The sequence below is a fragment of the Canis lupus genome, chromosome 6 (genome assembly GCF_048164855.1).
Source record: "Canis lupus baileyi chromosome 6, mCanLup2.hap1, whole genome shotgun sequence".
In the NCBI taxonomy this organism is placed as follows: Eukaryota; Metazoa; Chordata; class Mammalia; order Carnivora; family Canidae; genus Canis; species Canis lupus.
In genome coordinates this window covers 64,035,001-64,062,779 of record NC_132843.1, presented here as the reverse complement: position 1 = coordinate 64,062,779, position 27,779 = coordinate 64,035,001, and the positions used below count along the sequence as shown (strand labels likewise).

The 27,779-nt window shown below is 40.4% G+C and overlaps 1 protein-coding gene across 2 annotated transcripts in view; it reads left to right on the top strand.

The window, feature by feature from the left end:
• TSEN15 (tRNA splicing endonuclease subunit 15) overlaps positions 1-27,779 on the top strand; it is an 87,737-nt gene that overhangs the window by 29,519 nt on the left and 30,439 nt on the right. The window contains exon 5 of one of the 2 annotated variants that reach the window (XM_072830920.1): positions 234-1,621. The exons of the other annotated variant lie outside the window; for it this stretch is intronic. Coding sequence (XP_072687021.1) covers positions 234-254 — 21 coding nt within the window. The 3' untranslated portion in view covers positions 255-1,621. Of the gene's footprint in view, positions 1-233; positions 1,622-27,779 lie in introns of those variants that run through there. 2 annotated transcript variants of the gene reach the window in all.

The following is a 27,779-nucleotide window of genomic DNA, read 5'->3' as shown; positions in this document are numbered from 1 at the left end:
TAAAGGCTTTAACAATTTTAGCCAAAAGAACACTTCTTTAGAAAATGTTAAATTAGTTGACATTTTGACAGGAACCTTTAAATAAAATAAATGTGTTGTGTATAATTTACTTATATACTTTGTTGGTGTATTTGGGATGATTACACTTAAATATCTTTCTGATTTTGCTCTTAAATTCCCTTAATTATTGAGGAAAAAGTCCATCCTGATTTTTTTTTTTTTTTATGTTGCAGAATATTTCCCTTAGAAGATGACACCTGTGCTTCCTGATGCTTACTTTGGGATTGGATTTGAGATCCATCAGCCTGGTTCATCTTTTATCTCAGAGATAGTTAGGGTTGACTTAGCAGGTCCCATTCCATAAGTTTTTCTTCTTGAAAAATGAAACTTTCGCAGATAGAAGAATTTTTTTATTCGTAAGTATAGGGTAGTTGCTCTAGAACTTTCTTATCTGGAGACAGTTTAATTATAGTTCTATATAAATTGATGCTTAGGATATGTTCAGAGGGGTGGAACATATGTGTTTCTTCTGTCATTCCCCCACTCATAGCTGCCTCATTGTTCATTGCTGCCACTGCTAACACACTGTTGAGACTGTCACCTTTCTCTAATTCAACCCTCTCAGTGCCTTTTGGCCACTACAGCTAGTCTGCAGTGGCATTTCATGGACACCTGGACACCTGGAGAGTTTGCTCAGTCTGCTTTTAAATCCCCAATAGAAAGTAAGTTTTCTTTCCATTGGTTTTTATGTGGGATTTACTGTTGATTTTAAATCAAAAGTAAAAATATGCTCATCCAGAGTGTAAAATTACATACATGTCTATACAGGGACCAGAGAAGTGCTACCTATTAGTTACTTCCTACCTAAGTAAAGGAGATACTTGACATTCCTTTCCATTCTTATTACCACCACCCTTATTTTTTCAAGTTAGAATATTGCCAGAGAGATAGTGAGGATGGTGTCAGGCTTAAAAAGTCTTTATTAAGTAGACCTAGTTAGTTAGCCCACTTTTGTTAATGCCTCTCAATTGTGTTGCCTAAAGTATAAAAAATTATATGCACAAAGATATTCCAAGTGGCATTAGTTGTAATGCCACCTAATTAGGTAGGGGTCAGCAAACTTTTTCTGTAGGGCAGAAAGGAAATATTTTAGCCTTTGCAAACTATATAGTCTCTCTTAAAACTTCTCAAATGTGCTGTTTATAGTACAAAAATAACCAGAGATAATATGTAAATAACTGGGCATGACTGTGTTCTAATAAAACTTTATTTACAAATCCAGGGCCATAGTTTGCCAACCCCTGGCATAAGGAAGTAATTAATAAACAGATACAGATAGCCAAGGAATGATACATAATGTACTCATTAAAAATTAGTAATGAATAAATGAAAAACATGAGAAAACATTTAATTAAAAAAGCAAAATATGAAAATGTATGAATGGGAAGATCATGGCTACAAATAACATACCAAGCATATAATAAAATGCTGACAAAATAAATTACTGTTCTTATAATAGGGTGACAGAGCAATAAATTGATGACTTTGTCTTCAGTATTAAACTTTTTCCTTATTTGTATTTCTTTTATAATGTTTTAAAATAAAAAAGTATCTCAACATCTGTATTAGTCATCTGTCATTGCCTAATATTACCAGAAACTTAGCAACACAGCAACACATATTTACTTTCACAAAGTTGGATTCTTGGGGGGTGGGCTGCAGTCAAGCCAGTCTCCGCTGAGGCTGGCCTCGGCAAGGTCAGCTTCCTCCATGATGTGATTGTTAGCAGCTTTCAGCTCCCTGTGGTCTGTTGGGCTGATGGTCTCAATGTCTAGTGGGCAATTGGCAAGAGGCCATCCTCAGCTCTTTGCCACATGGACCCTGCCAGCACGACTGGTTGATTCCTCAAAGCCAGCCAGGAGACAGTTTCAGCAATGTGGATCTTATAATCTTTTCTTAAATAAGTTTTTTTATTGTGTTTTTTTTTTAAGATTTTATTTATTTATTCATGAGAGACCCATAGAGAAAGGTAGAGACATAGGCAGGGGGAGAAGCAGGCCCCCTGCAAGGAGCCTGATGTGGGACTCAATCCCAGGACCCCAGTATCACAACCTGAGCCAAAGGCAGATGCTCAACCACTGAGCCACCCAGGTGCCCCTGGATCTTATAATCTTATGCAATGTAATCATGTACATTCTGTCACTTTGGCCATGTTCTATTGGTTAGAAGCACATCATGGCTAACTAGAAGACAACAGGAGCAAGAATGAAAAAAGTGGCAAAGTAGGAACATTAGGAAATGGTGTAAAGCATCATTCTTGGTCTGTAATAGTTCCTGACTTCTTTCCTTTGATGATATCTGAATTTCACTTTTATTGTTGATGGAAAGTCTTGGCAATTCCTTCAAGATGCCCTCTGCTTTCCCAATAGGTCTGAAGTTGCACTCATTCAGAACAAGGTGTGTTTCTGTGACTCTGGTCGGCGCTTTGTGGATCTAAGGACCCTAAAACAGTTTATAATAAATTCTTAGGGTCTCTACCATTTTATTCCTTTGAGACTTTTCATCACAGTGTTAGAATAACAGTATGCATTTTCAGAAAGAAATGTAAGACTTAATGACCATTAGATTTGTTTGTCAGATCTGGTGATCAGTGAGCCCCTACGTTCTACAAGACCAGAAGTATCTTTGGGGTTACTCAAAAGGAGTGTTCCCATAGAAATCTTTAAGCCTCAATCTCATTGTATGTCCTGGGATATCTCCTCTATTCCTCTATTTCAGAATGTCCCCTGTGTTCTTCACCAAAGTTGTTCTGCTCAAAGCCAGCAGATACCTGCTAATATGAATAATGGTCCAGAACAATTTGGAAAGGGAGACAACCCAGCTGTGTCTGCCTCATGCTACTGAAAAACTAGGTAGAGTGATTTCTCTTGTATAATCAAATGACTGTGTAATGGCACTTAATTTTGTCTCTCTTGTTAAACTATGGACCCCTTAAGAACACGGCAAAGAGCCATGTCTTTTTTTTACATCTGTGCATCCCAGCACCTTCCACAAACTCACACACTAGGCTCTCAATAAATATTTAGTGAATGAATGAATGCAGATAGCAGACTTGTTGAATTAGTGTCTTACTCTGCCTGAAGGCAAACCAAAGCGATCCATTTGGACACTAGAGGGCAGTGCTAAACACCAAATTTTCAGACTCTAGGACTAGGTTAGCTTGAGAAGTGCTCTTGAAAATTTATTTTCAGTCTGTGGGAAATAGGCATAAATAAAAACATAAACAAGTTTTATGTGCTCACACACCCCCTCCTTTTCCTTTCTGGTATGCCTCTAAAATTATACTCTAATGACATGAAATATGCTTTGCTCAAAATGTAGATCTATATATAAAAATAAAAGCTTGTTTGGGGCAAGGGTCAGTGGGATGGGTTTTTTTTTTCTAGACTGTGGTTTTGTTCATAACCTTATGAAATGCTGCATCTCATTTTTTCCCTGCAAAAGCCTAATTTGTTAAATAAACTTCAGGATCCTATCACATAGCAAGAGACCCCAGTTCTGAAGTGCTCGCTGAACTGACTACATGCAGGTTGTGAAAGATGTGAATCGCTGCTGTAGTGAATTGACTTTTCCCATAAGAGGAGTCCTCTCTGGGTGGGAGCAGGAAGGGGGAAAGGGCATTGCTGACTTCTCTCTAGTGCCATCTTTGCCTTTGCTTTTTGGAGTCCCTAGTCAGTGTCTACTCTGCACTGGGAAGGCTCAGTGGAACATTTGATAAACCAGGTCCTATGACTCCAGACTAACCTATTTGGCTGCCTAGGCCCCTGGGCCTCTCTAGATGAATGTGTTCCTAAACAGTATACCTCTCTTATGAAGAACATGAGGACAGAGTCACTTTGGAATTCTAAACTCTACTGAGAATAGCAATCTGACAAAATTCATGTAATCTGCATTATTTTTTAAATGAAACTTTTATATGCCTGGAACCAAATGACTTAACCAAAGCTTCATGGTGTGTCATCTTTTTCTGAGCCTTCCTGTTCTGAATTCCTTTCTGAGGTCACATTTTCCACTGCAGCCCCAGCAGGAGGCCTTTTACTGGTGCGGCTCTGTGGTTCCTGCCAGAGCCTAGAGTTCTTCTGTATAGAAGCTCTTTATTCAGCCGCTGTATTTATATTTAATGTGCAGAAGGGTGTTGTATCTGAACAATTAGTACAATTTTCCTTTCTTTCAGACCAGTAACTGTTCTGGTCCTTACCACTCGCACTCCCGCAGCCTAATCCTTTTAATGATCTTTGAATAAGAACTGCTTGTGCTCAGGAAGGAAAGAGGATAGAAAAATCATGTGACTTACTGGGGAGGTGTACTCTTAAAATGCTTAGATGATTCTGCAAAATTAAAAACCAATTGAACCAAAATCAAACAAAGATTGGCTTTTTAGGTTTCAGGGTAACCAGGATGGAGGTAATATTAGGAAGTATTTAAGTAAAGTTCACTTTATGTGTTTATTAATTATCTGCAGACATTGCTGGGCTCCTTCTGTGTGCTGGCATGACCAAGGTAAATGTGGGATGCAAAGATTAATGAAATATGACCTGTACCCTCAAGGGACTCAGATAAGCAATTACAATTCTCCTTAACCAACACTCTAAAAGGATATCAATGTGGGTGAGGAATACCTGTCATGCAGTGTATGAAGTTTATGAAGTCATGCATTTTACTTAATGGTGAAGGAGTTCAACAACTTTCGATAAATTAAAGTGTTTTTGTACAATTATAGTATGTATATTATTTGTCCCAAAGGACTGAAATTTGGATAGCATACAAAGAGGTACTACACAATGTACCTCTAAGGACTTATTATCTGACTATACAGGAAAAAATCTATGTGTATGAGATAATTTGAGAGGATTTCAAGGCAGTGTTATAAATGAATGCTGAATTACAATGGGGTACCCCTCTATTTTTGACCAAATGCTTCATTCAGTACTCTTTATTTTGATTCTCACAATAGAGCTGATATCATGTACTTGTTATTATCAACTTATCCTCATTTAATAGGTGGGGAAGTTAGCTCACCAAGTAGTTAAGCAATGGCTTTGTGAGATAGCAGGTGTGTGGCTAATGAGGGCTAGAACCAGGTCTCCCAATACTTAGCTCACTGTTCTTTTCAGGATACCATTACTAGATAGAGAAATATATTAATCCCAAAGAGCCTTTGGGAAGAAAAAATAGCTCTAGTTATTCCTCCTGGAGGAAGTTGGGAAATGATTTAGGGATCAGTTACATTAACTTCTTGTACTCTTGAACAAATGTGTCAAAATGTCAAGCTGTTTGTGGATAATTTGGAAAGCCATATTCATGAGCAATATATTTACAAAGTTTTACTCCAAAGAATAAATACATTCATGTCCATACTTTTATGTTGGCAAAGTTAAGTGAGAGCAAGAGCTCAGGAAGGTTCTCTGCTTGTTGGAACTATATTTTGTGCTGGCACCAAGAGTAGATAGACTCTAGGTACTTTTTTTTTTTTTTTTTTTTTAAGATTTATCCACTTATTCATGAGACGCACAGAGAGAGAGGCAGAGAGACATAGGCAGAGGGAGAAGTAGGCTCCTCACAGGGAGTCTGATGCAGGATTCGATCCTAGATCCTGGGATCACACCCTAAGCCAAAGCAGATGCCCAACTGCTGAGCCACCCAAGCATCTCAGACTCTAGGAACTTTTAAATGATGGTTTTACACTTGATGAGAAAGAGTCTTGCACCCTAAATATCCCCTAAGTATGCTTGCTATTGCTTGAAATCCTACCATAATCCTACCTCATCATGAGGCTCTGATCAAATTTAGTTTGACAGTGTTGTAGCACCCCATCAGTAAGGCACAATGCTAAGACTTGAAGAGATTATAAGATCAAATATTTTATCATTGGACTCAACAGATAAAATTAATCTGTTAAATTGTTATGAGAATTTCTAAATGTTTATTCTTGATTTCTGTACTTAACTCATTGCAGACGAGCAATATTTTTTGGATTGATACTATACACATACCACACTTTGAGTAGCATGTGTTAGAGCTTGGGTAAGAAGTGATGAGAGCCTGAATGCCAACAGTAGCCCAGGTATATTAGGATGCCTTAGATTATGATGCTGTTGTTTCACACAACCCAAGATGGGTGGAATCTGAAACTGGCTCCATGCACAGAGGGCAAGGAGAAAACAAAGAGAGGCAGACTATTCTAGATTGCTGGATGGCAGTTTTAATAGAGAAGGGAACTTAAATATAAGGCTTATCTTGAGTGGCTGCAAGAGGAGTAGATTTTCCCACCCACCCTGCCAGAATCTTAGAAGTTTGTATTGAGGCCTTAACTGGGTTAAGTCACATATACCGTTCAGACGGTTTCAACAACACATTGTTCTCTCAGGTTGTATCCTTGAAAATGGTCCCACTGTGGGGATGGTGGGCAGAGTGTACATGCCAGGGATAGGGGGAAGGGTGAGGAGTCTCCAATTACCTGGTGCAGCTCTTGAATCAACCTGCGGTCATGTCCTCTTGATGACACACAGTAATAACCAATGAATTAGTTCGACAAATGTCCATTTCTTGCTCACATTATAAACGCATTGTACATAGACTTGGAGTCCTTACTCTGGGACTGAGCCTCTGCCATCTGGAATTTTGTCTGTTCCAGTGGCAGGGAGAAAAGAGGGTTGCAGTCTCACATATTTTAACCAAATACTTCCACCAAAAGCAACTTATGTCACCCCTGCCCACCTTTTCTTGGCCAAAGCAAGTCATATGGCTGGCCATGATCCACTTGATGAAGGAACCACAGTTGTGCCATGTTCCTGGACCGAGGAGAAGAAATAGAGAACAGCCTTATGGAAAGGAAAGGAGAGAGAGGATGGAGGGAGGGTTAGCAACTAGTGAGCTCTGGAAGCAGTGGGGCAGCAGTGAGGGAGTTAAACCTCAAGCTGTTCTGAGTCCCTTGACCTTAATGTGAATGAATTTCAGGTTACAGTGGAAGACAGAGGACATTGCAAGAAGGACAGGGCACTAGGCACAACCCAAGCAGGGAAAGGGCCAACTTAGGAGGCTGGTGAGGAAGGGAGAGCTTGGAAGACAAACTTTCCCCTACTTTTCTGCTCAGGTTCTGGATTTAGTCTCTGAGCCAAGAAGGGAGATACTGTATGCATCAGGAACCTAGGATCACTGTAGACCTGCTCTTCTCTTCCGATTCCTCGTGGGTTGTTAAACAGAATATGTTGCCTGGTCATCTCTTTACTTCCTTCCTAAGGATGGGGGGAAAAAAGCATTTGTGCCTACAGTGTAGGGGGTATAATTGAACCCTGTGAGAATATTTCTGAAGGAAGCTAGTTAAACATGGGTGCGTGGATAGGTTCTTCATGAGAAAGAACCCAGGGAGCTCCTTTTCTGGGATGGAGAATTATCTAAAGGGATCATGAACTTGAGGTATTTGTGTAGATCTAAGGGGCTGTCAGGGTACATGAGCATAGGATGGGGAGAGAAAGTTGGGGGGGAGTAGATACTAGTCCTCAGGGCTTCTCATCAGCCCATGCTGTCATCTGCTGAACTGAGTATCATGCTGCAGTGACTGTGTTCCACACAAGTCACCATGTGTCCTCCTGGTCCCTGGCCACAAGATCTTTCAGCTCTGAGTTTCTCAAATATTCCGCTTGGGCACTTGGAAATTATTTGGTTCTATCTCTGAACTCTGTGGGCATGTGGGGTAACTTTCAGGCCGCCTTGGGTCCTCTTCATCTATCACACTTTCTCAGCCAGGCTTTCTTCTCTGCTGTCTTCCCAAAATGTCGGGTAAGTTACCTTAAGGGCCGGGGGTCAGAGGGGCTTTACCTGAGCCTGGAGGCAGCAGCCAGAGGTGAGAGGCTGGGTGCTGGCTACAGATTCCCCTCACATGGATGAGGGGATTTGCCCAATTTCCTAGAGAATCTGTTGTGTCTTCTCTGCCCCAGGAACTCAGCCTGACAGGACAGTGCACAGGAAACCAAACACAAGTCTCTGTTTAGTGACCCATTCAAGTGTCTAGCTCTTCTGCTTTTGCTCTCCCCTCTTCCCACAATTTTCCCCCTAGTTTTATCTTAGGGGTAGAAAATCTATAACCATTTCCAGATCTATTTTTCTTCCAAACATACTGTTTTTGCCAAGATTTCAGGTTTTGAAACTCAAACGACAAGAATTTGCCTCTTTTGTGCTGTAGTATAATCCCATCCCTGAAGCCATGTGCCAAGAAATCCTATATGGGAGACAGTTCACAGGTAACAAGAATTACCGAGATGGGAAAACATATCATTTAATATATCAAAATATTATCCTGCGACATTCACAAACAGAAGGTACTAATTATCATTAACATGCATATTTATACTCACAAGAACTATTTAATTTTCTGAGTGTATATCTTATTTTACCCATCAAACTATACCCTACTTATAAGTAGTGTGGTACTTGGCATACAGTAGGAGCTCGATAGATACTTTATTTGCTAGCATTCAAATGATCTGACACAAATTATGCCTCACCCAGTCCTATTCCTGCTCTTCTCAGGACAGGACAAAATTGGCTGCCTCTGTGCCCTGTCAACCCAATGTAGAAAGAGGAGCCCTGAGCTCCTTAGGTCACCAGAGACCTCATCCCATGCTGGATGCTCGTATAAACATGCTATGCTATGAGATCTGTTATATTCTGATCCTTTGCCTTAGTAGTTTTGAGAAATCAAGAGGGGGATTTCTAAGTAAAAGTATGTCTGCCTAAAAAGCTTACTTAATATTTTATTACACATTCTGTTCTATGCTAAAGCTGTTCATTTTTATTTATCTAACAATTTTGGAGGGGAATGAAGGCATGTGAACACCGCTAAATTTAGAAATTCTTCTTAGAAATGGTAATTTCCTACTCAACTATAAAATTATGGTGATTATACTTCTGTTGATGACTACAGATGAGGGTACTGTGATTTTATAAATGGGCGAAAATAAATGGGTCACCTCTTCTCTCATCCCCTATTAGAAAATGTGGTTCCTGTAAATATAATCCTGTAGGTGTACTTTCCTAGACTGTAGGTGCTCAACTTAATCCTTCAGATTTAAATGAGTATAATTCACCCACGTGGGCCCTTGCCATTCCACTTCTGCAAAATGATAGGTTACTGCAGGTACTCCCTGAGATACAGTCCCTCTGAATTTTGGTAGACCTCCCTTTCCATGAGCACCTTTGTCACTCTTTTCCATTTGGTTTTTAAAAAAACTCCTTCCATCCTAGGCTTTGAGAATCCATCATCAGAAATGTGGTCTTTTCAATTTTTGAGGTTCAGGAGGATTGGAAGGCAGAGCTTTGACTTAAGACCATTCAGGGTGTTGTGGGAGAGGTAGATAATCTCCTTGAGCCTCAGTTTCTCCTCTGGAAAATGATGGACAAAACATGTCCTTCTGGTTGTGCTTCCCTCACACACTGAAATGATTATGGGGAATAAATGGAGCCTGGTTCATAATAAGCTATCCTTTCCCCTTTGCAACCTCCAAGCAATTCCTATGGAGGTGCATACTACCACCTTAGGAGCGAATGTATGATGACCAGCTGAGAGCCAGGCTTCCAACAAATGGAGCCTAGATGTGCAGGAGGGGAAGAGGAAGGTACCAAATGAACGGGGTAGGCACCAAGGATAAACTCTGCCCTTTGAAAATGTTATCAGGCCTAACCCTGCTGCTGCCATAGCTGGTGGTGGTGGTGGGGATGATGATGATAAAACTTTTTGGTTCCATTTTGGGAAACTCTTTGAACTCAGATAAATTGCACAAGAATAAGACTAGCGATGCAGTTGGAGGCATACATGGAGTAAGGGAAATTTCCACTGCAGGGAAGCTGTATTGGGACAATTCATGGGGATTAAAGACAACCAAGTTAAACTTAGCTCAACTCAGCACAAAAGCACATTGAAAAGTTTCCTATAAATAGAAGCTGGACTGTTTAGGGTGGGTTTAAGTCATGGGACGTGGCATGGAGCCTTGTGTTGATGGTGAGGATTGGGCCTCATCTTAAAGGAATGAATATGTAAAGAAACATGAAATAGTAACTAACAACTTGAATCTGTAATGCTTACATTAGAGGGGAGGATGTAGGGGCTTTATTTTGTCCTCTTCTATGTTCCCAGAACTTATAACCATGCCTGACATGTAGTGGGGGTTCCAAAAATATTTGTGGAAGGAAATAGAAAAATGAATACATATAAAATAATGTCAAGTATGATAATACTTGAAGAAAGTAATACAGGGTAAGGGAACAGGGTGCAACAAAAATGCAACTCTAGGTAGGGGTCAGGAATGGCTTTTCTCTGCAGATGACAGAGAGACCAGAATGCAGTGAAGGGGTGAGACCTGCAAATAAATAGAGGGTTAGCCTTATAGGCAAAGGGAGCAACACGTGCAAATGTCCTGAAGTGACAGCCTGGTGAGTGGCATCTTAGATTTTGCATTTCTGTTAACTTCTCATATGTTGCCAGTGTAGCTGGTCCGTGAAACATGCTTTTAGCAGCAAGGATTCAAACTAGAGTTTGACCATGGAGTCAGTAGTTAAAGCAAGAAGGTTATAGAACTGACAGATGAGGTCACTGCATGAGAAAAAGAGGATGAAAAATGGCATATGTGAAATAACCTTATCTATGTAAAAAATACATACAAAGATGGATATTAAAAATGTTACAGTGTTAAAAAATGTTAACAATGTTTTCCTCAATGAGATGACATTTAAATTTATTTCTCTTCTTTTAAGACTATTGCAGAATTTCTACTGTGTATATTTATTACTTCTATATTCAGAAAAAAATTAATTTTAAAAAAGTTAATTTAAGAACAGGAAATATGTCTTTAGTGAAGACTGGGTTAAAAATATACACAACATTTTCTAAATTAAAAAAATGAGTATGGACATTCGAGAATTGGCTGGAGTTTGTTAGGAAAGACGTCATAGAGGGGATGATTTTGAACCAAATCTTGGTATCTAAGTAAGTGAAACATAAGTTTGGGCTTTTAGCAACTTCTCTCTTATTTTCCTATTCTAAGGTGGGAATGAGGAGGGGATATGGGGCACTAGTAGTGTATTACTTATTTATTGCTACATAACAAATTATTCTAAAACTCATATGCTTAGAACAACTAACACTTATTATCTTACAGTTTCTGTGACTTAAAAATTTGGGACCTCCTTATCTGGATGGCTTTGGCTCAGGATCTCTCATGAAGTTATTGTGAAGATGTTGGCTGGAACTATATTTATCTGAAGGCTTGACTGGGGCTGGCCAGGCCATCCAAGATGGTTGGCAGGAGGCCTCAGTACCTTGTCATGTGGAACTCTCTATATGCCTATTTGATTTTCTTGATGATGTGGCAGCTGAATGAATGATAGAGAGAGTGAGAGAGAGAGAAGAAGAAGAGGGAGAGAGAGAATGGAGGAAAGAGAATGCCTTTTATGACACACATACACTTCAGCTTTATTCTGTTCATTTGTAGAAGCATGTCACTACATATAGTCCATACTGCAGGGGAGGAAAATTAGAGTCTACTTTTTTGAATGGAGACTGTGCATATATTTTTAAACCACCACAGGTAGAATGGGGTATGATAGTTGACGGACATTCTAATTTTCATTTAAAGTGAAATGTATAAGATTATAGAATACTGTAGCCTGTTTTGTTAGTCATCTAGCATGCCTAATGTTTAGCAGAGTACAAGGTGGAAAAGATGAAGGGTAGAAAGATGTGGTGAGTAAAATATCTAGAAGATAATGTAAGCCACAATGTAATTTTAAGTTTTCTAGTAGCCGCATTGAAAGATGTAAAAAGAAACAGGGACAATTAATTTTAATAATATGTTGTTAATCCAATATATGCAAAATATTCTTATTCTATATAGACTCAATAGAAAAGTTATTAGTGAGATATTTTGCGGGTTTTTTTCTTTCTATGAACCCTTTGAAATCTGTTGTTTATTTTATACTTACAGCACCCCAGTTTGGATTAACATTGTTTCACGTGCTCAGTGGCAACCTGTAGCTAGTGATCACCATATTGGAGACTATAAATCTAGAGAGCTAGGCCAGAAACACATCATTGAGAAAGAACCCTGGGCAGAATCCATTATGCAAATAGTGGGCCCAATAAAAGGGCTTAAGCTGAAGAGTAATATCAGAATTCCTTCTATTTTAGAAATCATTCCGACTGCTTGTGTTTAGGACCTGGAGGCATGAGCAAGCATGACTGGCCTAAGAGACCATTGGACTAATCTGTGTGAGAGTTTGAACGAGGCTAGTGACAATGAAGATGGGGAAGAGATGTAAGATAGATAGCAAGGAGGTGGTTTGTACTTGGTTCAATGATCGCTTGGATGTGGGGAAGCAGGTGGTCAGGAGAGAGAGAAGCCTAGAATGATTCCAAAGCTTGGGTGATTGACAGGATATAAAAAAGGAAATACAGGACATAACATATTTTGTCCTGAGAAGATGGCAAGGGAAGATTACATATGTTGGTTTGGAAAAGTTTGTGGGGTTTTTTTGGAAAAGTTTGGATTAAAATAATTGTGCAGGAGATAAGTAGAGATATCTCACAGACAACTGGATGGGTAAATCTGGAGCTTAGCAGGAAAAAAAAAAAAACCAGCTTCAAGCAGAATCATTACAGAGCTTCTTTCTAGGTAACATCACTATGAAACTACAAAGCACTTTGGAGAGTTCTGGCCTCTCAGTTGCTCATTGTGGAGGCAGAATTAGCTGAAGAGGAAGGAGCAGAACCACATCAGGTATAGGCCTCTGAGCAGTGGGCACCAGTCTGGGAAGGTGGCTTTCCTAATCCAATGACCTGGTTGCTTGGGAGCAGGAGAGACGCTATGGGAGCCACACTGAGTGGTCGTCTTAGAGGAAGGCAGGAGTCCCTCAGCCTGAACATTGTGTTGTGTCATTGAGGACGAATAAAGGAAGAGAAAGCATTTGAATAAGGCATCAGAAGTTAAGAATTCCTGTCCTGGAATGTGGTTGTTTACTTCATATGTTGTCTCCACCTCTGATAGAACCTCTCCTATGAGTGAAGAATGTCCAACCACTTCCTCTTCATTTCTAGAGATGATACCTTGGCGCAGGGGTTGCAAACTGAAATGCCTCAGGGGTCAAGCAGATCATCTATAGGAGTGAAGTGAATACAGAGAGTGCACAGTGTGCTTGGCCAAAGGGAGCAGCTGCCCCTCAGTTCTAGATTTTTGTGAAGTGGCAACATGAGCCTAGTGGCCAGATAGTCTGATTTTTTATGCATCTAAATTATTTTGTGAAGTTTTCTGACTTTTGAATATTGGATAAATTTTATTTAAACACTGCAAACCAAACAAAATATGTCCGTGGGCTCTAATCAGCCCACAGTCCAACAGTTTTTGACACTGGTCTGAATGCTTTATGTCATTATATTATGCTTTCTTGCATTTTTCTACTTATGTTTCCTACTGTAACCACCATTGTTCATATGGAGTGTTTCTCTTTGTTTGCTTGCTTGTTTGTTTTTATTCCCTTTCCATAATGGGTCAGATGCTATTTATTGATTAATTTCATATTTGGAAGGTGGACAGAGCTATGGAAGGTATTGAGACCTTTCATTCTTCTGGGACCTAAAACAGCAGACCATTATGGAAAATGACATATTCCCCTCACAGATTTAGGCCTCACAATTGGGATGAGAGAGGAGTAGCTAAAGATGCAATTGGCCATGTTTTGGTGATGACTCCTCTAATAAACTGGAAGATTATTTAAAGCAGATATGTATTTAATAACAAAATGAAACATCAGAGTCATTTATGAGAATATTAAGTCTTGTGATGAAAAAATGTTACTTTTTCCAGGGCTCAAAACTAAATACTTCTTTTTAAAAATTAAAGGAAGAGTGAAGTAAATAGAAAATACAAGAAGAAAACTAGTGAGGGAAAATGGGAAAGAAATACACAAGATGAAATGGATATAATATGCATTACCCATGGATATTATGGAGCTATGTACCTTAAGTTTGTAGAAGAGAAGCCATGCTCTCTCATCACACTCCTTATTCCTCCTCCCTCTTTCTGACCTATGGACAGAATTGCTATAGATTGGTGAGATTCTAGGATACTGGACCATGTTTGCCAGTAGGCCCATTAAAAGATCAGGACTGTATATCTTATTTTAATACAGCTGATTTAAACACAAGGGTCATACACAAAGCCATAGTTCTCTCTGTTGCTCTCCTGTAACTTTTTCATCTTACTGCAGAAGCAGTTACTAGACACAGCTCTCCTTTCTGCTTCCATCTGGCATAAATGGGGAGAAAGTCAGGGCCTTCCTACTTGGGACATGGCCAGCTAACCTTTGGCTCCCACCTTGAATAATCAAGCATTTCTATCTTCATTTATGGCAGATGAGTTGTGGTGAAATCTTGAAGTTAGGTTTGGGCTTATGGGGAGAAAAAGTGTTCCTACTCTGAGCTCCCAGCCTTGCTCAGGTACTCCAGCCCAGCCTACAAAGGCTCTGCATCAATAGGTGGATGGATAAATGGTGTAGGAGCCCAATCTTTGCTCCTACACCTACTTTGCTTTCCTTTACCATTGTTCTGTAGGTAGATAGCTCCCTCAGTGGCACTTGGAAGAGGGGTTGCTAAGATTTAAGACATGATTTGGCTATTTCTAGGATGCTTGGGTAAATGCCATATAACCATCATAATTATTCTAAGATAAGTCTTCCATAGGCATGCATGTCCATTCAGCCCTCAGTACCTTTGCACATATTATTGTTTCAACCAGGAGGGTCATTCTCCAGTCTTCATACCTCTCTGTGTGGTCAAATGCTTACCTTTGAAAGTCCAGTTTGAGTCATTGACCCTAATCCTTTCCACTGAACAGCCTTAAAGCATATCTATGTATTTCTTGCTACATGATACAAAAGAAGGGAAAGGAGCTTGAGTGCCATACAAGTCTGGGCTCACATCTTCACTTGCCATTTGCTGTGTGACTTTGGGCAAGTTATTTATCCTCTCTGAGCCCGTGTGTGTGTGTGTGTGTGTGTGTGTGTGTGTATGTGTAGTAACTAGGGTTTAGTGATTGATATATATATATATTTTTCATTTCTAAAATGGTGATGATAGGGACACCTGGGTGGCTCAGTGGCTGAGCATCTGCCTTCCACCCAGGGTGTGATCCTGGAGTCTCAGGATCAAGTCCCACATCGGGCTCTCTGCATGGAGCCTGCTCCTCCCTCTGCTTATGTCTGCGCGCCTCTCTGTGTTTCTCACGAATAAATAAATAAAATCTTTTTTAAAAGTCTTTAAAAAATAAAATGGTGATGATAATTCCTACTTTTTAGGGTTGTAGTTTATATTATATGAGATAATTAAAGTATACAATTTGCAAAATGAAGACGCAGAATATATTCTAGCTATGATGATTATTAGACTCTGGTCGCAATAACAGCTACCAGCCTGTTCTTGCATCTAGATGTGGACATGTGACATGGAAACAATGGAACATGACTACCATGTGTCACTCCTGGGGTAAGAATTTTAGAAGAGAGTATGTCTTCTCCACCATCTCTGTCACCAGTGACACCTGTGTTTGAAGAAACAAGCTTATTTTGTATTAGCTCCCTAAAACCCTAGAGTTGGTTTATTATATCAGCTAGGGTTAATTACTGTAGTGAATTTAGAAATTTGGCACTTTCTAATGAGGTGAGGCGTTAATGAAAGAGAAACCTAAAACCTAAATAATGTTGTATTGACTTCAGTTGGATGGTGGGTGGCTCAGACACTGATATGGAAGGCTGGGAATATGCAAACCCATGGAAGTGATGGCAAGGCATTTGGTAAATCTGTTGCTGGTGGTAATTTAAAAGGAAGGCCAAGTGCCAGAGAAGCTTTTTGTCCCCAGAGGCTGGTTGTCACTTATTGTGTTTAGCAAGGTATAACAAGACAGAGATATGCTCAGGCAAGATTTGGTTTGTTTGAGAATAGAAATGAAAGAGACTAGATAGAGTCCAGAGATGTGATGCTTCATGGAACTGGAAAAGAAAACTACTTACTGACCCCAACTAGGAGAAGATATACCTGAAAAAGGCTATCAGCAACTGATGTCCATTTAAAATCTCAGTTTAGCAGATGCCATGTTAGCTTCCCTAGAGGTTACAAAATAACTAGGGATTGTATTCTACCCTCAAAGAGTTTGTAATTTAGTAGAAGGAGGAGGAGGAGGAGGAGGAGGAGGAGGAGGAGGAGGAGGAGGAGGAGGAGGAAAAGGAGGGAGGAGGAGGAGGAGGAGAAGGAGGAGGAGGAGGAGGAGGAGGAGGAGAAAGAAGAAAGAGATGATGTAGTGGAAGACAGTTTATGATTGAAACATGTTAATTTAAATAATGGAAAAATTACAACCTTCTAGGAGAGCCCAGAGTGGGATTCTCAAGGAGAATGTGGGGCTTGGACCTTGGTTACCCATCCAGCCCTCAGACTCATGAATGAATGAACCTCAGTTGTCTTTGAAACTCATTTTGTTCTTTTTGAAATAAAAGTGTTCATATTTGGTCTGTGGGGTAGTAGCATTGAGGGGGTCCCTCCAGCCAGCCTGTGACTTCTCTACTGTCATTCATGGGTAACTTTACAATTACTTGGGAATGAGACTTGAATAGGTTCCCCCCTTAGAGCCTCATTTTTGTCAAGGCATAAGAAGACCCTGCTCTCCTTCTCCTTCTTCAACTGTCCCGAGAGTACAAGACGCCCCAGACCTTAAAATGCAATGTTTGCAGATTGCTTGTTTTTATTGTCTGTTTTTTAAATAGTCATTCTCTGGGCAAAGAATGAGAACTTTCAGCTTCTTATTGTTTCCCGGCATGAGGCTCGTACCTTTTCAGCTTGTTTTTATTGTCTCTTTGGCTGTGCCATTTATCTAAATATAGAATAGTACCACCGTATGGACAGGACTGGAATAAGATAAAATTTTCTTTCCAATCAATTCTCTTGCATCTTCTAGCGAACACTAGGTACTGTTCTTTTCTTAGAGTGGCAAGAGTGGGCAGCAGAAAGAAATTCTATCGAGCTGTGGCACTTTCCAAAACAAAAGTCAATCACTGCAAGACCTTCCAAGGTAGCAAGTCCAAGGTAGTCAATTCTCTGGATGCTGGCTCTCCTGTGACCTTGGGCAGACCACACAATGATGGTCAGCAACATATACCTGCCCACTGGAGGCAGAGCAATGTCCTGAAAGGGGCACAGGCATCAGCAGATCCAGATTGGATCACCTGCCCCACCACTTATTTCAGGGTGACCTTAGGTAAGCTTCTCAGCCTCATCTATAAAATGGGTGATACTAATAAAACCTGTCTCCAGGACTCTTGTGAGGGTTAAATGAAATGAATATATGTAAATTATTCAGTACATTTTCGAGAAATGGTGGCCATTATTTTTGTAGGCTGCTATTTTATGGTATTACTGTTTCAAATGTGACCACATCTTTAATTTTATTTCTGGGAGAAATAATCTATATAAATTTATTTATGATATTAATAAAAAGCAGCTCTCACCTACCTTATGAATCTGATACAAGTCTCTTATTACCTTCATTCATTCTGGTGAGAGGGTTTCATTACTGGAGGCAGTGCTGTGTAGTGTTTAGAGCAGGGACTCTGGCAATAGTCTTTGGGGTTCAAATCTAGTGTGTGATCTTGAGCAAGTTGCTTAACTTAACTTCTCTGGTACATAATCTGTATCTGCAGTTCCAGAACAATACTCTCCATGAATGTTATCACATAATGTAGATCTTCCTATTTTGGGTGATTGAGTCTAGGGTACTCCTTCAGTCCCTGATGGGAGTCCTGCCCCATCAAGATAACAGGCACCCTGTTATCTTTATTAAACCTAAATTCTAAAACTCATCTGGCTCAAGGGTTTTGGATAAGGAATCTATGATATACCCTCCTAAGGTTATTTGAGTTATATTCACTTCACATAAGCCTCCTGGAACCTTCTTAGCTATGACTGTCATTCTTGGAATAATCCTTTGAGAGAGTAATTATTTTCCCATTTTATGGGTGAGGAAACTGAGGTACAGAGAAGTTTAGCCACATTGCACATATGTGGTAGAGCTGGAATCCAAACATAACATTTTTTACTACAAATTCCATGCATTCTGTTGAAACGGATTAATTAGGGCCCACTATGTGCCCAGGGAGATCCAACCCTTGTTAAGATTCTAGAGAATTAGAGTCTATGGTTAAGGAAACACCATGGTCTGGGGCTGCCCTCTCCAGACATCTCCACAAGTAGACCAGCTCTGGTGTGGGCTTTGCACGTTCTTTGTCTAGCCATGCAGAGGAGGGAAGAGTGGAGGGTGGCCAACCACATGGCATGATGAGAGAGCCAGTCTTACACCAATACTGTCCAGCTGCACTCCTGTCTCCATTTGGGTCTCCTTGGACACTGACAATAAGAAAAGGATTTTAGTGCAAGTAGAACTGAAACGCAGGAAACACTAGTTGCTATTTGGCAGTGAAGAAGTGATCCAAAGAAGGGAAGGCAGCCATAATAGGCATGTTAGTGTGCTATTTCCCACAGCAAGTGGCTGAAACTCCACAGGGAAATGTGAGGTCACTGTATAAAACACATGCTTCAGAAGGATCCCACCCACAGGATGAGGGAGCTGAGGTATTTATACTCCCTCTGGAGAGTCATTGATTGAGGGTTACTCCCAGGGATGTCCTTGGCCAGCAACCAGAAGCAGCATGGCCTTCCTCATTCTGAAATGTGAGGTCTAAGCCATATGAGTGAAGCATTGACAGCATCTATGACACACCCTTTAAGTACAGTTCTATGCGGTAGCAGGAACAGCTTGATTTGTGAAAAGCCCAGGATGAGTACATGATGTCTCACTCACTGTGGGTTTGATGTCGACAAGACCTGCCTACCCTCAAAAAGTTCCCACTGTGCTGTCTGCTATGATGCCTGAAATGTGTGCTCGAAGTCCCCAGTTCTCTAGAGGCCACCCATAAAATGTCAGTACACTACCCAGGAGAATTAACAAATGAGCTATGACCTTTCCTTTCCTTTCCTAGCTGAGAGACTTGCCTCTGGGGAATGAGACTTGGAACAAAGATGTTTTAATGGAAGAAATTAAAAAAAAAAAAAAGTCCTGAACAGGATGAGAGAGTAAAGGAAGAACAAGAAATCTGTCACTACAAATGAAGACCCTAGGTAATCTGTGGTGCAGATGGTCACAAAGGGGACCCTCTAAGGGGAGTGACACCAAAAGAGGACCCAGAAGAGTCTCTTAGAGAAGCAAAGAGTCCAAAGGGACATTTTCTTGATCCTAGTTTTATGCAGATCAGGGCCTCAGAAGGAAGACCCTTCACTGCTGCTAAAACTGGTGAGCTCTGGGAAGACAGTGACCACTTCTTGTCTTTTTGTCTGTGTCCCCAGAGCTCAGCACAGTGATTCATCTGAATAGAACTGCCATCAATTCAGTTCTCTGTTCTTTTCCCCTGCTAGTTCCTTTCTAACTTTTGTATTAGCAACCCTATACTACATTCATACCAGTGAGCTCTCCACATCCCCACTTCTCTAAGTAAAGAAATGCTACCAACACCATGTTTATTGGCAGTGAGACTTTGGGCAAATTACTAAACTCTCAGTTTACTCAGCCATAAAAAGTAGAGAATGCCTCTGACTTCCTGAGCTTGTAATAAGGACTCAGTGAAGTTGTTATGAACTGAATTGTGTGTCCACCCACTCATACACACTCTGAAATCCATATGTTGAAGCTCTAACCCCCAATATGACTGTATTCGAAGTCAGGACCTCTAAGGAGGTAATCAAGTTAAAATGAAGTCGTAAGGTAAGGCCTTAATCCAATAGGACTGGTGTCTTTCTATATAAGAAGAAGAACTACCAGAGATCTCTTTCTCTCTCCTTGTGTGCGGAGAGGAAAAGCCTTGTGAGGACACAGCAAGCCAGGAAGAGAAGCCTCACAAGAAACCAGATTTTCTGGCACCTTGGTCTTAGACTTCTGGCTGCCAAAACTGTCAGAAAATTGATTCTGTTTCTTAAGCCACGCAGGCTGTGGCTTTTGTTATGGAAACCCTAGCAGACTAACACAGAGGTAACTCACGTACAGGGCTTTGCTGCAGAACCTGACACAAGGGGGGAGATTCATTAAGTGCAGCTGTTGTCATTATTATCACCTCTTAAATAAGAATACCTGCTTTCCTAGAAGAGAAAAAGAATCTGGAAACCCTGATTCCGAACAGTTTGAAAATGTGCTTTAAGCGTCTGATGAGAAATCAAGGACATCAGAAAGAAAGCAAACAGCCCTCACTGAAATTTTCCAATCCCTTTTCTGTGTGGAAGGCATAATAATTTGTGTCAAATAATATGACTGCATCTTTCCTCTGAGGAACCTAATGTGCTTATGCCAACTACTTATCCATCAGGCAAATGTTTGCATCCCGAGGATGAGCTCAGGGCACATCTAGATGGCCCAGGGCCTGACGCCAGGACTGAGTACAGAGGGGGGCTAATAAAATCAGATAATTCTATCTGGAGACACCTGGGTGGCTTAGTGGTTGAGGATCTGCCTTTGGCTCAGGTCGTGGTCCTGGGATCCTGGGATCGAATCCCGCATCGGGCTCCCTGATGGAGCCTGCTTTTCCCTCTGCTTGTGTCTCTGCCTCTCTTTGTGTGTATCTCTCATGAATAAAATCTTAAAAAAAAAAAAAAAAAAAAAAAAAGCTAATTGTATCTGTTCCACCCTCTCTGTAGTTGAGGCTGTGCTGTCTGGAAGCAGGCCAGGCTGGCTGGTGTTAGGACTTTCAGGGTTGAGTTTACAGTAAAAGACAGATTTTACGTCAAGTGGGCCTTAACTTTCACAAGTACAGCTAACTCTGACTCATGAGCACATCATGGAGAGGGACCTCCCTGAACTCCATTCTTTCACTAAAACTCTTAGGTTCTGTTTTCTGAATGTTGTTTGCATTCTTCAGGATACCTCTAGCAGGCCCCCCCAGGGGGGCTTCTAGGCCTCAGACCTCCTAGGAGCAGATGGGGGAGGAGGAAGAAGAGGCTCTCAAGCAATTGCAGCTTTTTGTTGTAGTTTTAATTTTTCAATCCAAATTAATGCTCTGGAGATGGTACTAGAGTCTATTTGGGGAAACAGAACCATCTGGGATCATTGGTCAGAGTTCTAAATGGTATGGAAAGAAGGAAAAATGTGAGTTTTGATAAATGGGAAGGGGGTTACATTGGCCTAATTGAAAGCAGTTGAAGGGATTCTTTTGCCTTTTTTTTTTTTTCCTCAAGTTTTTCCTTTAAATCCATGTTGTCCAGCTGTCCTCAGAGACTACATAAGCCACTGTCGAAACATCTATTGTTCTATGCTGTTACTGACTCTCCATCAACTCCACATCATAGGGTGTGATGTTGTTGCCTATAAAATTTCTTGCCATTTATTCCTCTGTCACAGATGAATGAGGTGCTAAAATATGGATCATTAAACTTGCTTCTTTTGATATCTCCCAGACTCTAAGTATTTGTTCTTTGATTCAATGTTGATTCAATGTATTCACTAAATCCAAACATTTACTCAACACTCACCAGGTTTCCAGGTCCTTTTAAAGGCAGTGGGAATGCTCAGGCAAATGAGACACAAGTCCTGCCTTCAAAGAGCTCCTGTTCAGTGGGGAGCAGAGAATTCGTTCCTAAACTTGACCACAGAGGAAGGACAGAGCACAGAGAAGGTCTCTGAAGAGAGTACCAAAGGATAGGGAGTGACCTTCCAGGAGGGAGGAAAAAGAGAGGAGGGAGGGAAGATGTAATGAGGAAAAAGAAGCAGCCAGCAGGTTGTTTCTGAGAGAATCAATCTTTTTTATGTATGGATGAAGGCAGCTGGTGATATTGGTGTAGATTACAGACAAGTCTGGATTGAGCACCAGAAAGGTAGCCTCAGTAGGTGAAAGCCTGAATGGAAGAACCTTTCTCATCTTGAGCTGCACTACATTAATCGTTTGGTGAAGGAAGGGAGCATGGAAGGAGGGAAGGAGGGAAGGAAGGAAGGAAGGAAGGAAGGAAGGAAGGAAGGAAGGAAGGAAGGAAGGAAAAAAAATCACCTTATATATTTGAGAAAATATCATATCTGAATGTCTGCCTCTATTCCATAATTCCAACCCCTCTTCCCAGAAGGAGTTGAGAGATTGACCTACCAAAGTTTCTCTTTAACATTTATAAGGTACAGCTAATAAACACAAAATTCATTGTTTCCCTTGTTTTTCAAAAGATTGGGGAATGGACTGGCCTTGCCTTAATCCCATGAGAAGTGCATGGACTTAAGAAAAGCAATGACAATGTGATGTTGTTTATTATATAGGGTGATATAAGATGGATAAAATTAAATATATATTATGATCTGGTTTGAGCATTGTACTTAATTGGCATGTAGTTTTGAATTTGTTATGCTGGTGGCCAAAATCTGTTATGAGCAAGTTGGAATGATGTTCAGATCGTGTCATTCTAAAAATAAGATTCCAGAAAGGTGTCCTAGCATATGCCTACACAAATGTAGTACTGCTCACAAGGAACAGGGAGATGAAGGGCAAGAGAGAGATCTACTAGCTACTAATTAAAGCTGAGTTTAAGGATTGTTATAAGATTTTCACATGAATTGGGATCAGTAGTAAATCTTATATAAAGGCCATATAGGGAGGAAGAATGGCCAGCAGGAGCAAGAAGTTTTACTGAAAGCATTCATACTCTTTCAGGAATATATGCCTTTGGTTTTCTTCTTTCATCCCATTAACTCATCGGGCTTAACTGATGGGAAAAGTTTTTATTATATCTACATAGCTATTTTGTACATATCTGGAGACCCCAGATAATAATAGTAGAGAAGTTCACTCAAACTTGCTTGGTCCAGAGTTCAGGTGGCCAAAATCATGTTCATCTGTGCATTCCAAGCACCCAGAGTAGATGCTCAATATGTTCAGTGTCTAAATTAATAGGCTTCCTTGCTCCACCAGTTTTACTACTGGAAAACCTATTTCTTAAAAAAATAGTTATTAATTATCTACTCCTTGACAGGTATTGTGTCAAATACTAGGGATATAAGTGAGCAACAGGAAAAAGAGAGAGAGACATGACCCTATCTTCCTGGAGCTTGTTGCTCATCAAGAGAGACAATAATGAAATCAGAAATCATTAAGAAGTTATGATAAAGTCATAATATGGTAAGTGGGGTGCTGTTGAGGTCAATGCCAGGGACACCATGTCTGCTAGGGAGATAGATCAAGAGATGCTTCCTGGTATAAGTGACTCAGATGAAGTTAGTCAGAGTTCTCAGAACTAATGGGATTTATAATCTATTAGGAGAAAGAAGACTGTCACACATGCACCAGTAAGAAACAGTATAATATAAGACGCTCCAGGTTCAGTGTTAGAACATGGATTAGATAGGTGGTAGAAAGGGCAAAATCAGAGGACAGAAGTGGGCATCAAGGTTTTCCAGAAGGAGGGGCACGTGACTGTCCTTGAGAGATGGGTAAATCAGTAGAATGGAACAAGAGGAGAAAAGGCAGAGATGAGAATTATACCAGTTGGGGAAAGGAGGCCTAGGTGAATAGTGGCAGGAAACAGAGGTTGAATTATGCAAGGCCTGGAAAGTCAGGCAGAAAAGAAAGGATAGACAGTCATGTTATATTATTATTTTAAATAATGTGATCAAACCTACTACCTGTCATGTCCTAGTCTGGGTTAGGTGCTAGGCAGGAAATGTTTAGCAATAAGCCTGCCATCCATCCTCTCTCTTTGCCAGGGGGAAGCCTATGGGAAAGAAAGAAGGAAGATAACAATCAAATCTTCATGTAAATACACTAATGATATTTGCTAGTGTAGGGTTCTTATCTATGAAATGCTTTTAGAAGGAGGTACCTGTCCCATCTGGGTTGCTCATTTGTACCAAACCTGGAATCCATGGATATATTGGGCGTGGGTCCTGGGAAAAAGTGAAGTGAATTATGCACCTACCTAAATATAATGTGAAGAAATTGATGATGACTCTTCTCTGTGTAGGTGATGTGGCCATGTACACAGCTCAAAGCTTTTCTATTAATCTCAAAGAGAATATCTTGATGAGGCATGAAATCCTGGGAGCTGCATTAGTCCCAGACCACTATCTGCTTCACCTGAGCTTTGTGATTGCTTACTTCATTGAAGTTATTAGCAAAACTTGATACTGGATAAGATCTCTATTTTTATGATTCTGATCCTTTGTGTTTCCATAGGTACATTACATTTACTGTCTCATATCAACCCTATATGGTAGATACTTTGAGCAATTAGCTGATTTGTCCAATATCATACAATGAGAAAGCAGCAGGCTCTAAATGTCAACCCAGATCTGACTCCACACCCCATACTCTTCCCACTGTTCTGCATTGTTCCCCTTTTCAAACTTGAGAAGAACAGAACAGGTCATGGAGCCCCACGAAGGTCCTAGAGAACCATCAGGAAGCCCACAAGCCCTTTGAAAGCCACTTCCCCAAAGTACAGTTTTAATAGGAAAAGTCTTTCTGGTATAAAACCTGATTCATTTGAGATTTAAAAGGTAGTGTTTGTGTCACATTTTCCATGGAAATTCCCATTTTTACCAGAGGCAAACACTTACATCCCCACTGGGACTCTGCAACTCATGAAGGGTTTGTGTGCTATCGAGGGAATAATACCCCGGTCTTTGAATGCTGAGAGAATGGCCAAAAGGCTCTGTCTTTGATCAGAATCAGATGATATGAATTGGAGTTTCTAGTTCCATCTTTAGCTCTAAAGCAAGCTGGGCCTTGTGGGAAGACTCACTATTCCCTGATGGGTTGGATCAACCATATTTCACATGGGTTTCAGTTTATGAGGACATTCGTATGCATTCATTCACAGTCCTGAGGGTTGGTTTTTGTTTGTTTGTTTGTTTGTTTGTTTGTTTGTTTGTTTTTTTCACATGATTTTTCATGAAGCATTAGGATCAGTTCCTGTTAGGGAACTCAAGGTTCCCTTTTTAAGGGGAACTGGCATGTGAATGTAAGGAAGGGAGTAGGCCATATCAAGGAATCCATTTTTTCCTTTCTGGAGAAATGGTTTAATTTTAGTTGTCTCAGGTCAAGGAGTCCCCTTCTTATGGGCCAGCTGAACAAGTGTAGCATCTTGGCTCCCATTAAAAGTGCCATGGGACACTCATAGCTAGGTTGTGACAGATAACCCCTTGCCTGGACCTCTCTCTCAAGGCTGCCAACATCATTAGTGGACAGAAGGCATCATTTTCATTTCTTGGCTGTGCCTGTTTAATCATCTGTGGAGGTAGCTATCATACCACCAGCTAACACAAGTGCTTAATAAATATCTAAATTACAATACCCCCAGAAAGATGGTCACCTTGATAGAAAAATCTGATAAGAGACCACCAGAATCTTTATTTCAACAATCAAAGCAGACCCACACATATTTGGTATCTATCTATAGCAGTACATTGAGGGACACTTACTTTGGGTCTTTACAAGAAAAGCAAAATCTTAGTTGAGAATTGCTGAAACCCATAGAGCTCAGTTGAGAAAAGACAGTGGTCGGATGTAGACTTTAAGTTTCTCTTTCTCTAGATTCCATTGATCCTCTTCTTAGCCTACCCTCTTAGTATCCGACTCTGGTCTCCCATGAGTTATTGCCTTCTTGCTTCTGGACCCTTCCATCTTCCGAGTCTTTAGTCTGTATTTATGCTCTTATCCAATCTTCCTTTTATATACAGACTTTCTCAATTACAAAGAATTTGATCTTTCTAATGCAGGGCAGGATACTGGCTATTTACTTTGTTTATTTGCCAGCTTATTTGCTGATGCTCCTGTGTTTTTCCAAACCCAGCACTAGATGTTCTTTATGTCTCAGTGCTCTGCTCCTTATATTCTTTCTTTGGCCTTCTGTGTAATGAGGAAAAGAATAATAAACACCTTTTTGCTTGTGAAGGGAAGAGTAAACTACAGCTCAATATGGATTCCCTGCAACACACCTCAGAACAGTCTCTGTAACACTATAGTCTATTGGAATTGTCAGATTCAGTAAACAGAATATCTAACTGCTGGCTGAAACAAGGAGGTATCTATTTTCTAGGCATGATTAATACAGTAACAAAGTTATCAGGATTACAGAAGTCAATCTGTAATAACAGATTAATAATAAGTCAATATCTGTTATTCTTTGTCTTCACACTACAACATCCAAAGGAAGACAATGAGACAGCTCATTCCATTAGCGTTCTCTCCTTTTTTTAAATAGGGAGGACAACTTTTCCAAAAATATAGCCCCTAGCAAATTTCCCTTTAGTATCTTGGGTCAGGATAGGGTCACATGCCTATGTTGCCTGTTATGCAGCTGGGAAAGGAATCCAGCCTCCATAACAGAAGTGGACCTTGTGTGCAAGGGTGTTGGGAAAAGGCTATTGAGTAGCCAGCTGCTGTTACAGACTGAATGTTGTGTCCTTCCCCCTACCAATATTCGTATGTTGAAAACCTATACTTCGATGTGATGGTATTAGGAGATGAGGTCTTTTGGAGGTAATTGGAATGAGCTGACATCATGAGGATGGAACCTTTGAGAGTCATGAGAGAATTTTCCTCTCTGCTTTTTCCACCATGTGAGAAGTGCAACCCAGAAGAGGACCTGACCATGCTGGTACCCCAGTCTCAGGCTCTCAGCCTCCAGAACTATGAAAAAATATATTTCTGTTGTTTATAAACCATCCTGTCTGTGGTATCCTGTTGTAGCAATTCCAACAGACTAAGATGACCACAGCCATCAAATACTCATCTAAAGGGCAACAGCCTGGGGATGTTTATTAAATCATTTCACACTTGCTATCACATGAGCCACACATATAGTTAATATGAAGTCATAAAAGAAGAGACCTCCAAAGTTGGGAAGTCCTGAGCTTTTGGCAAACCTTCATTTTTTTTTTAACAAAAATGTCCTTACCTGGTTGTGATCTAATATCTGCTGAAACCCTGAGGATATCATACACACATGCACACATGCATACGTGACACCATTGAGGATATCACACACCTGTACACATACACACATGCATATCTGACACCTTTTATATAAACTTGATCACTATGCACATTATTGAGTCATTTCTAAAATCAGAACAGGAGTTTACCAGAAAATAATCTCAAAAGTCCAGGGATTGTAACAAAATCTTGGATGTAGCAAGGGCTGGATGTGGCTTAGTGTCTGAGTATTGCTGATTAGTAAGTTACTAAAAAGATTTCAGCAAGTAGGATTTTCTAGTGATGAAATATTGTTCTTGGATAATTGACATGAGCAAATTTAACAGAAGTCATTCTAAGGAATGATGATTATAGATGTATCCCAACCTAATTTTTCTTCCCTAGCCTATAATAAAAGACATGGAGCTCTAACCACTGGGGAAAGCAAGAAGCTGAGGCTGTATACTTTTGGGAAAGACAGCCAGGTTTCCTTCTCAGGAAGATGTTTCCACAGAGTCATTTGGAGAAGCAGATGTGAGGGAGATTAATCTTCTTACTTAAAATATCCTGACATAGTGAGAAAATCAGATTTGAATCTCAGAAAGTTTGGGAGGTGGTTGAATGGGTTAATCAATATTTCATGTGTCGAACTGGTTTGTTGAGGGGCTTCAGGGGACACCTTTTCCTTTATTCTGAAG